At 39.1% G+C, this 12,023-nt stretch overlaps 1 protein-coding gene across 20 annotated transcripts in view; it reads right to left on the bottom strand.

Moving 5' to 3' along the window:
* LOC102448694 (leucine rich repeat containing 8 VRAC subunit B) overlaps nucleotides 1-12,023 on the bottom strand; it is a 59,816-nt gene that overhangs the window by 20,909 nt on the left and 26,884 nt on the right. For 8 of the 20 annotated variants that reach the window (XM_075936422.2, XM_075936430.2, XM_075936429.2 and 5 more), the window contains exons 2-3: nucleotides 5,272-5,327; nucleotides 646-679 (exon numbers count right to left, since the gene is read on the bottom strand). Coding sequence is in view for 2 of the 20 variants with exons in the window: in XM_089780498.1 (XP_089636624.1) it covers nucleotides 646-679; nucleotides 5,272-5,327 (90 nt within the window). In the remaining 18 variants the exon portion in view is untranslated. Of the gene's footprint in view, nucleotides 1-645; nucleotides 680-5,271; nucleotides 5,328-8,827; nucleotides 9,543-12,023 lie in introns of all 20 variants that reach the window. The other 12 variants (XM_075936425.2, XM_075936427.2, XM_075936417.2 and 9 more) reach the window with 4 other exon arrangements.

Raw genomic sequence — 12,023 nt, 5'->3', positions numbered from 1 at the left:
CAGACAGATCCAATTGCACAATGGGCTCCTTAATTCTTCCAGCATTATGCCCACCAGTGTATTTATAAAAATTTTACATGACTCAAAGTTTGGGCTTTCAATGTTGCATATTTGTTTGAACTATTCTTCTTTGTTTTCATGCAATTTACACTGTAGGCTCTTCTGGGTAGAGACTGTGTTTTTCTGAGTCTGTATAGCATCAAGCACAATCAGCACTCAGGCAACAAAATTAAGACAAACACTCTCCTATCTTTTTCTGGAGGATGCGGTAAGAAATAGTATACACATAATAATTTATCCTTTTGCAACCAAGAAAGATGTTTCACAAATTCTGCAACACTGGAAAATCTCAGAGGCAGAATCACAATTGTCTTGCAGGAAATTCTTAATTAGTGTTTCAATAACCCATGAGAGTAAATTCCTTAGTGAAACCACAACATACGTATTCTTAACACACATACTGTTATGTAACTGTGCTTGAAAACCTGTTTTCCAGCACTGTTAGCATTGGATAAAACTGGCATTATTTCACAACATTGCTGGAAAATGGTTTCAAACACTGTTAAAATCCAGAGGCTTCAGCATTTCTATGTCTAAGATGAAGGGCCTAGTAATATATGGATGAGGTCTTACAAACAAACTCACCCTCAGCAAGCGCTTCACAGGTAGCCAAGTTAGTCTGTACAGAAAAAAAAACAACAAATGGTCTGGTAGCACTTTATAGAGACTAACAAAACATGTAGATGGTATCATGAGCTTTTGTGGGCACAGCCCACTTCTTCAGATGACCCAAGTTTTGAGTTTATGATGTGCAGACCCATCCGGAGAAAAGGGGGGGGGAGGAGAGAAGAAGGGGATGGGAGACAGGGAACAGAAGGTAGAGGGAATCAGTAACTATCTGAAGATTGGGTAGTTAAAACGAAGCAGATGAGAATCAAAGTCAGTTGATAGTATCCTTCTTGACATAGGAATTTACACAAAGAGCTGTTTGCACCTCCATTGACTATTAGGTAAATAGTGTCCCAACCATCCTTCAACACCACTGAGTCCATTAGCATGAGAATTGAATTTGCGGATGAACTCTAATTCCAATGCTTCTCTGACAATGGCAACCCTTGCACTGCACTGCTTCATTTTCTGAACAAAATATGCAAAATAATACATACGTGGTATCCTAAGCAGACTGGAACAAAATCATCTACTTGTATCTTCCAAACAAATGCTTTTCATTTTAAAATTTGAACTGAGCTAAGTTAGGTTTATTTCAATTTATTTCCTCACTTGCTTATGTGCTGCTGAAACTCTCTGAAAGAAAAGGCTGTATTCCTTGTTGGACCAAAAGTCAATTGATCATATATTAGAATGACTAAATCTCAGCAATGAGTCAAGCTACAGAATATTCTCCTACACTCAGTGAAGGACAGTCTGGATTTGAATACAAAGGATTCAATTTATCGTCAGTTAAGTAAGCAACCACTAAATATTCAACTATACCAAAACATCAAGATTGTCTACAGGATAGAAATGATTATAAGACTTTGGGCCAAACGGTCATGAATTTACGTCAATGGACATTTTTGCTTGATTACATCACCAATCGCTTTGCCCTTTAATTTCCAGTGGTGACTGAGTGGAGGGAATGAAGTAACATATTTGATTTGTAATTTTCACATAGCTCCAAACATGCTTCAGAAATAGTCCATGTCACCAAGGAAAACCATCTTAATATAAGCTATGACAAGACTTTTTTTAAACAGGTACTGTTTATTATCTGCCCACGAAGACGTCAAAGATTCTCTAAGCAATTTCTCAGCATTCAAAAGCCACGTGATGTGGTGTTAAGTTCTATGCTCTGTTGGTGTGCAACTACTCTGCTCACTTACCCTTGCAGCCAGCCCAAGTGGGTGTCACTTGTTACAACTCAAAGGGTGTGAACTGTTGAAAATCAATCAGTGAGAACTGACAAAGTAGTGATGTTAAGTAACGTTTAATTAGTCAATCAAGTAGTCAATAAGAGGGATGCTTGCTACATGCACTGTGGCTCTGCAGTTTAAATGTAGTAGGAACCTGGTATGCAGGCAGCACAGCTCCTACTACATTTAAACTGCAGAGCTGCAGCACAGTTACTTCCTGGGGGTGGCGTGAGCTGGGACTGAGCAGTCCTGGCTCACACTGGCTCAGGAAATGCTGTGCCTCTGCCTTTTAAACATAGTAAGAGCCAGGCGGCTCTCACTACAATTAAAAAGCAGAGGCACAGCAGTCAGGGACCAGGTGTGAGCTGGGACTGAAGCAGTTCCGGCTCATGCCAAGTCCCCTGCTGCTCCTCTGCCTGCCCTGCTTTTAAGCCAGCTCCCCCAGCACCAGTTCCTGTTCTGCCCCCCTCCCTACTGCCTCTGATACAGAGGCAACAAATGAGGGTGGTGGTGAAGAGAATAGTCTAGTAGTGACCTCTCTACCCAATAAGCCTAGGCTTATCAGGTAGTCGACTACTCAAATAGTTGCTTACATCCCTATGACAAAGCCAAAATAAATGTGTCCACACAGAAATTTACTTTGTGTTAACTATGGCTATTTGCAGTTTAGCTTGAACTGATCTCCAATCAGTTCAAGCTAAAATCAAAATTAGCAAGTCTGCACAGAAGTTGCATCAGTTTAACTAAATCCGTTTAAAAATATTTAAGTTAATGAATTGGTACAACTTTCCTATCTAGAGAAAGTCTAAGACAAACATCAGTTAGGGGAGTGACAAGAGGCCTTGCCAGCAGAATAATTTGCAAAATAAAGGCAGTCAGAGGCCAAGGTCATGTCTCTAAGTGATTGTTCCTCCATTGGGTTCAATGGGCACTGGATCAGACAATTCATCATTAGTGAAATTGTTTGCCACTTAATAGCTCCCTTACACTCATTTCTTTCACCTGCCCTAAGTGTTTTTTCTCCCTATCTACCTGCTTATTTAAGCATTTGTTAACTTCACACAAGACTTAGTGCTGATGGCAAAAAGGTGTATCAAATTAACCCTGCAACTGATTGTTCCATGAATGAAACCAAGCAAAGCAATCAGTGTTTTGTAAGTGTCCAATGTCTCCTCATGCAGCAGTAGACAGAAAGTCTGTTTTAAAACCAAATAATTACAGCTGGATTACTACATTTAAACAGCTTTGTGGTTCCCTGTCCTTTTTTTATCTCTGTTCGAAAGATTTTATATCGAGTCATAGTAGGTATATCCTACTGTTTGTGAAAGCACGATAGGGACAAGATTCTTTGTTTTATTCTGGCAAGTAACTATAAATAGATACTAGCACTGATATTAAAACAAATTATTCTAACCTCTTGAAATTCTTAAATAATAAGGGCAAGTAAAGAATACCCCTGGGAAATTTTTCTGGAAAGCATAAATTATGTCTCAGTAGCTAAATCCTCTATACTTCAAACATACATAGTGAAGATCTCACCTTCCCCTGCTAGATTTCCTTCAGTTTCATAATTTTAGAGTGGAAAGTTTAACTTATTCTGTTCTCCTAAAGTCCTCATTAGCCACCATCTGCTTTATCTGGCAATGTGGATCATACCATAAGCAGATATTTTTGGCCATATCTTTATTATGTTTTTGCATGTTTTGTGTAAGGTGATGTGGACATTGCTAGTCTACTACTGAGACTTGAAACATAGGGCACACAGCAGATTTTTGTCTAGTTCATATGTCATTTGTCATGTCAAACAATGACATTTAGGGCATATAGACAAAGGAAAATTTTTCTCAATGCAGGTTTTTCCTACTATAATTATGCTGTCAACTACAGTGAAAATGGATCCATACCGCTTTGCTGAGGACAGTTTAATCTACTTCTGTGAGTTACAGTGTCTACATGGCACTTTTCTTTAAAATAACTGTTCGGCATTTTGGGCAGATAACTCATGTTCTGCTGCCAGGCTTAATGCATTCTGGGATTTTTCTCACTGAGCACTGTGGGATATCCACCAAAGCCTATTAGAATGCTGGGACTTGGAGTCATCAGACATGCAAAATTGAAAACAAACAAATAAACAAACATGAGTCCCCCTCCTGGTATCCCAAAAACTCATCTGGTTTTGATAGGCCAGATCATTTTCCAACTACCCAAATACATCAGGCAGCATGGAAGCAGCACTGCTGATCACCATAATCCTGACTGTCATTAATATGAACATGGTGCATCAGATGTACTAGCAATCATGCAGGCAGATAGCTTTGGATGAGTTGGAAAAGTTTACAGTCACCAGTGTTACTTCTGTGATGCCACATAGATATCACTAAAAGAATGGGAGGACCACCTTAAGTGGTACAGTTAATTAAAAATAGGGATATATCCACATGAGTCTTTTAGTAGTATAAAACATTTTATAATAGCTCTCTCACTTCCTAAGCAGATGAATTAAAGCATGGTAAGATACCAGATGAATTTAAAACAAAACAAAATTTGCATGGACACAAAGTAGTTTATACTAAAAATGCTTAAGTTTTACTGAAAAAAAACCCCTCTCTCACATAGACAAGCCCTAGAACACAGTTAGTCCCTTTGTTTTTTTTTTGCAAGATAGTCTTCAGCACAGGCACATAGCATATAGTTCTCCTGTCATCCTGGCAGGGAAAGAAGATTTGGTTTAGATGTGTATTGAGACCTATATTACTTTAATAGCACTTAGAGCCAACTGCTTTCCTAGATCTTCCCCAAATATATCAAAATATTTATGTTAATCCAACTAGTTTTAACCTCTCTCCATAAACCTAAGCCTCACTGTGAAGAGCATTTAAAAGTAACCTTTTAAAATTATTTTGTCAATGAAACATGGTTGTGCCTTTAGTTTATTACTTATAAATTTGCCTGACAAAGATCTGTACAAGTTCTCAAGCAAAAGTCCTAATCTACAGTACTGCATCTAAAATGGTGAATATAGTGAAGGTAGATACAAGAAGGTATCTTGCAGAGTATGCTTCAGATCAATTTTACAAGGAATACAAATGATGAATTCTTTGCTTTTATAAAGGGATACATTAGCTCTTTGTGCTTTATTTATTTGACCTTATTGATGCTTGTTGATTATCCTTTCAGTAATTCAGTCTATACAGCCACATAGAGTCTACAGTGTAATTCATTTTTAATGATAAGTAAAAGAATTCTGCATCTGCTCCTTTTACTTAGTTTCTGAAGTGGTAAAACCTCTGCTTATCTTATTTTACATACGTAGAGAGAAATGGCTGAGTTTTTCCAATGTTCGAAATACTGGTCTTACCTGGTGAATATCAGTCACTTGGGAACTCTGCTGTTGGAATTTCTGCTTGACAATTCCTATAGAGATAATGCAAACCACTTATTCAGACACTGAGAATTATGAACTGGTTTCAATATCAATAAATACGTAATTAACTTTAAAGGATACACTATAGAGAACACAACATAAGATTTATACATTGATTCTGTTGGAAATTTCATTTTCCACATTCCTACAAAATGAAAATAGGCCAATTTAACCAAGGCACCACCTAGTGGCATAACCTCTTCACTTGTTTATTTTCAGCGTGAAGACGCTACTGTATTTAATGTAAACCACAATGCTCTAGCAACTTATTTCAATTTTTCCTTATATCTCATCCCACAGTATGTTAGGCAAGTCAAAATATCAAGCATAATTGAAATTATGGGGGAAAAGAGTTAACAATGGCAAACCTTTGCAAAATTGAAATATACAGCTTCCTCTCATTAGGACATCTGTATTTTAAAAATATTGCTAGATTTATCTCAGCACCATGCAAAAAATTCCAACAGACAAAACATTAAAGTATATCAAGAAAACAAAGCAACCCAAATACATAGGCAAAATTCTGCAAGTTGGCAAAGAGGGAAACCAATTCACATTGGCCCTTGGGAAGGAAAGCTTGATCAGAGCAAGAAAAGTTAGGGAAGAATAAATAATTAAACTAACAATGCCCACAGCACACACTTTATGATTCCCCTATAGATAGAAGCTAGCTTGTTCCCTAGATGTTTTACTTTAACATACATAAAACAGATTGTGAGAGCATTATGTACCCACTTTACTGCTTGAATCTGACAAATTGGTTTTCTTCTGTATGACTACATCTTTAAGAACTTTCCCATTGCATCTACATTGAGAGAGTTTTCAGGATAGGAGATTACATAATTATACTGATTTAATTTTAAAAGCCAAATATTTTCTCTGACTGTTGCTAAAGGCAACTCCAGCACTGTATACTCTGCCTTTGATCAGAGTTTGGATCCAGTTACAAAAGCAATTCCTTATTGTAACAGCCCAAAGCAGAGAGAGAAGATTGGAAAAAAGGAGGATTTAGATTTGGACTTCTACTTCATTTTCTAGCTCTGAAGAACTGTAGGGTAGTATATTAGGATTTGAAAAGAACGTAGCTTTCAGTGTAAATCCATGGCTATAGAGTGGATTGATTTTAATCATGATTTAAAATCAACAGGCAGGAAATCTTGATTTAAATTAATATTAATTGAAGTCATGTAACAATCATAGTACAAATTAGATGATAAAGGGGCAAGGAACTGATATCAGAGACACAAGCAACGTATATGCCTACACCTATAAAAATTAGGGATGTAAGCGAGTAGTCGACTACTCAACTACCCAATAAGAGGCAGGGGGAGGGAGGAAACAGGAGCTGGTGCTGGGGGGAGCTGGCTTAAAAGTGCCATGTGCCCTTAAAAGTGCCAACTCCGCAGTGCCGCGTGCTCCCCCGCTGCCTCTATAATACCTCCTGGAGCTACCCCTACTGGCTCTGCAGAGAGGCCCCTGACTCATCATGTAAATTCAAACTGTATAGACTACACAATTAGCCAAATAACCGCTCTTTAACAGGCTTAATAAAAACAGCTTACGCAGCTAGCACAAGATTTTATAGCCTGAAGAGGAATAGCTGCACAATAAATCAGCATAAGAAAGTAAACTAGTCTTAGATTCACAAGGTTTTATTGTTTTGTAATAGTCACAAGTGTTGCAATCTGCTGGTAAGTAACCATAAGAAGGCAGATTATGCCAGTTTAGAGTATTTTTGGAAGGGGACTGTGAAGGTTCCCCACCCGTGCTTTAAAAAATTGGCTTATGAATATAGATGTGCATAATTCAGATGCTTTGGCCAAAATTGCCCTCTGAGACAAAACACCTCACGTAACTTATCCATTTTAATGTTATGGTCTTCTGTTATGTAATCCTATTTTGGTGCATGTATCATTCTTGCATGTGAAGTTAGAAATGTGAATTCTAATGTGAGTCTATTTACAGTTTTAAATGTGCTAATGAGATCCATTATTGGTGCCCTGGAAATCTAATGACTGGGTGATTAATTCAACAACTTGTAAACAACCTTTTTTGTCCTGTAAGTCTGGAAGTGGTTGATCTGGAGAGACATTGAACCTGATTATTTTTCCAGGGAGCCGGGGAGGGGGGGGGGGGGGAGAAGGGGGGGAAATGTAAAATAAAGAATTGCAGGAGAAGAGTCCATTTAAGCAATGGGAAGCAATCCCCTTTTGTCTTCAGTTGGCCTGAGAAACTGGCTGGCACACCCTAAAAGGATACAAAGAACTTTAAAGACAAAAGAGAGTTTGTCTTTGACTTGAAGATTATGCCTGAAATAAAAACAACTCTTGAGGGTAAGAGTCTGTGTGTAATAAGTTCCTTAGTGAATTAAACTAGCTATGCATTCTCTTTTCATTTTAATTTAGTAACTTATTTTGCAAGTGAAAACAGACAGATCAATCACTTAAAATCCTCCTGTTTGTACTTAATAAAAAACACTTTGTTTACTATCGGGCTGAGTGTAAATAATTGTTACCTATGGTAGGGGGGAATAACCACTGTGCTTCTCTCTCTTTCACTGATAATGGGAGATTATCAGATAAGTTTTCCCATGTGTAAAACTTTTACACAGAGAAAAACTGATTTAGGGTTTTGATCACTTTTGGGGGTTGGTTTCCTGGGTGTTGTGCTCTAGAACTGTGTCCTCCCAGAGTTGTAGTGGTTCAGTGTCTGCATTGTGCTACTGAGGGCCAGTAACCCTAAATTCTCTGCCTTGTCTGAGGGAGATCAGTGTATCTGGCCCAACACAACAGGGTGGTGGGAGGCCTCAGAGAGCAAGAAGGTGGGTGTCAGTGGCATGATCAGCACACTGGGGAAGCATCCAAAGGAGTCTGCTCTGACTGCACCCCATCACAGGGACATCAGCAGATGCTCAACTGAAGGTAACCATAGTAATTCCACTTACATATATACTAATGAGCTTTACCTAATTGATATATTGACCCATCAGATAAGGATACCTCAACATTTTGAGAATGAAAAAGTTAAGATATAGTTTAGAAGAAGGGAAGAACTATTTGTACATATGCAGCAGCTAGGGACCATCAGGGCCTAGAAAAGATCTGGTGCCAGGTACCACCATTGGAATTCCCTATCAGCATCCCAGAGCAGATTAGGTTTGCCTCACCCTCTAGTCTATAGCTCTTCCCATGGATAGAGTGAGTATATACATAGCATCACGCTGTAAGAGAGACTTACTTGTTTGAACTGTTTTACTTATTGAACTAATCATCATCATCATCATAAAATCTGTAGTTACTGACAGTGTTTCCTCAATGTATGTATTGTCACCAGTGTTCCCTCTAAACTGCACAACATCACAGCTTCACTGGTGATTAATCAGCCCTGCCCAGTCCAGTGGTAGATTTAGAGTTAATGGGGCCCCATGCTCAGCTTCATTTTTGGCCCCCCCCCCCCCCCCAGGGATCTAGCCAAGAAAAAGAACACTCACTCTTCCTGCCCCTTCTATTTGTCATTCTTTTTTCTTCATCCTCCTCCTATATTATAAGTAATAAGAAGCAAATGAAAATGAAGTGAGGTACCTTGAATGTTTTTGTAGTCTAACTTTTTTCCCCACAGATTGCTTGAAAATTGCTGAGGGTCTTTCAGCAATCTTTCCAAATATTGTTTGTCCCATGAGCTAACTATTGTAAAGTGCTTTGGATAAAAGCCCTTTATTTAAAATAAAAAAACAAAAACAAAAAACAAAAAAACATCATAAGTATTCCTCAGTCCACCTGAATGGAATTCTCAGAGTGCAGTTTGAGAACTTCTAGTCTAGATGAAAGCTTGTATTTGCATTAAAATAACATGAAAAATGTGTAAAAAAAATGTATAGATGACACATGAATGGAAAAATAAAAGTTAACTCCCTCTGAAGACACTTACTCAATTTGCAAAAAAATTATTCAGATAACTTTCTTTCTACACTTTTTCTTTACAAAATTGTCAGTTAAGTCATCTTAAGTAATATTTTTTAAAGAGGCACTTTCAATTGTACAAGCCTTTACAAATCAACTGATGGTCTTGAAGCCCAGAGTTCATCATTTTCGATAAAATGAATGAAATGTTTCACTTAGTTTTCAAAAAGATTTGTGTCTATGGCCTGTCGGTAGAATTCACTTAATTTCTCTTGGTAGTGTCTTTTAGCATCTTCGTCCATACATCTGTCAAAAAACACGCAAAATAAATCAACAGTTTTCTTTAGAGAATCACCTCTACTCTGCAATTGCATTATTATTATGTCACAAACAACACTGATGGTCTCGATCTTTTTCTCTTTTAAATTGATTTCATTTTCTCTAATTTCATGGAAAAGTAACTTCCTGTTTGTTTTTTGTAAACACTTCTCATCAGATAGATCAGAGTAACCTATATTTTCTGTTAATGTTAGTGCCTCTGCTTCCATAGATTTATAGTCATTTTGAACTTCCATGACAAAACTTGTAACTGAAGCTAAGAAGTGTGCAATATTCAGTACATTTGTGTCAACTTTTGCAGTGATTTGCTGACAACATTAATTTTTTGAAGTAAATAGTAAAAATAGCACTATCATACTTTTCCAATTTTTCTGCTAAGGATTTTGCTTTAATTTTCACACACGATTTTTCAGAATTTAATGTTACTATATCTAATAAGGTTCTCTTTATAACATCATAGCTCATTTTCAAAGTCAAAACAGAATCTGTACAAACAGATGACTTGGTGTCACAAATTCTTTTGCCTGTCAAATATTTTCCATTTGCCTGCTCCAAGCATGATTGTGACATACTCCACCAATGTGTGGAAACTGGAAAAAAAGTGTGTTTTGAACAAACTAAAAAAATGTGTAGCTTCCTCACAAGATGTGGTTGCACCACTTCAGATTAAACTTAAGAAATGGCTGGAACATGGTATGAATAAAGCAGATGGATTTGCACTGTTCAGTCTTGCTTCTAGACCTGAATATTTCCTGCCATATTTGTGGCGTTATCAATACTCCGCCCATGACAAATTTTGATGTCCAAACCTAAACTTGCCATGATTTCCAGATCTGTTCTCTCTAGACATTCAGAAGTGTGGAAATTTAGTGGGACAAAACAAAGAAATTGCTCTACAACTTAAACATCGCCTATCACATCTTAAAATTAATATTAATTGGTCTACATATTAGGGATGTTAAACTGCAGGTAATTGACTAATAAAATAGTCAATGCTTTTTGCATCAACTATTCAACTAGTTGATAGGGCATCTCCTCGGAGTAGGGATGTTACATTTCAATTAACTTCTGATTATTTTCCATTAACTACTGAATTAGTCGATAAAGGGGGCGCTTGCTATCCCACTGTGCATCTCCCTTTGAAATGTACAAGAGCTGCCCGCAGATCTTGCATATTTCAAATGGAGAGACAAAGTGGTTCCCTCTACCTCTCTCCTTCTGAAATATACAGGAGCTGCCCCCGGCTCTTGTATATTTCAAACGGAGAGAGGCAGCGGGTTTCCTTTGAAATGTATAAGAGCTGTGGCAGCTTCTGTTCATTTAAAAGGGAGAGAGGCTGTGAGAACCCATGTCAGCAGGGAGCAAAGCAGTCCCTGCTGGTGCAGGTTCCCCTCTGTGCCTCTTCCTTTGAAATGTACAAGAGTCGCAGGCAGCTCTTGTACATTCCAAAGGGAGAGCAGCAGTGGGACCAGCGTGAGCAGGACTGTTTCAATCCCCACTTCTGCCGTTTCTCTGCTGTCCCCTGCCCCTAGTGGAGATGGTCCTGGGGGTGGGGAGAACTGGCTTTTAAGCTGGCTCCCTGAAGCACCGGCTCCTGCTCCCCGCCCACTTGCTGCCTCTCTCTGATCGTCGGCACAACGCCTCAGTCAAGACGCGAATCAGTCAATGAGGAAAGCCTTTGCCGACCGATCCCTTATGTCTTATGAAATGAGTTTTATAGAAGCGGTCAACAAAAGCTTTCCTTGCCGACCGATCCGCGTCTTGACTGCCACATTGTGCTGACGATCAGCTGAGCCAGCACAGAACAGCGGCCATTTTAATTTTAATTTTAATGAAGTGGGGGATATTTAAATCGCCGCATCATTAACTATGTCGGGTAGTCTAATTTACGTGCCTCTGCCGGCAGAGACATGTAGTCTAAACATACCCATAGGCAGCTCCCATTTGCAAGTTTCTGGCCAGAAGCCAGCCAATGGGATTGTGTTGGGGGCAGGAGGTATGCCTGAAGCCTTCCCCCCAGAGCTCACAGTTTTTAAAAGAGAAATGGTCCTGCAGCCGGTTTTCTGAGCAGTGTTCAGAGCTATCGAGCAAGTAGGGGAGTCTGCCTGGGGCTCCCCACTGTGTCCATGGGCTGGATCTGATGGCTTGGTGGACCGGATCCGGCCTACAGGCCATATTTTGCCTAGGGCAGGGTTAGAGAGTAGTTGACCACTCAATAAGCGCAAGCTTATTGAGTAGCTGAGTGGAGTACTCAACTACTCATCCCCCTCACCGCCTTGTATGGAGAGGCAGCAAGTGGGAGGAGGGAGACAGGAGATGGTGCTTGGGGGAGCTGGCTTAAAAGCCAGTTTCCTCCAACACAAGTCTCCAAGGTGCTGCCTCCTCCTTCCCCCGTTGCCTCTATCAGTGATAGGGACTAGGCAGGGATAGGGGAGGCTGCTCCAGCAG

Source organism: Pelodiscus sinensis, chromosome 9 (assembly GCF_052426305.1).
Source record: "Pelodiscus sinensis isolate ZL-2025 chromosome 9, ASM5242630v1, whole genome shotgun sequence".
In the NCBI taxonomy this organism is placed as follows: Eukaryota; Metazoa; Chordata; order Testudines; family Trionychidae; genus Pelodiscus; species Pelodiscus sinensis.
The sequence above is the reverse complement of the archived record's forward strand: the minus strand, read 5'-3'. Positions and strand labels throughout refer to the sequence as shown.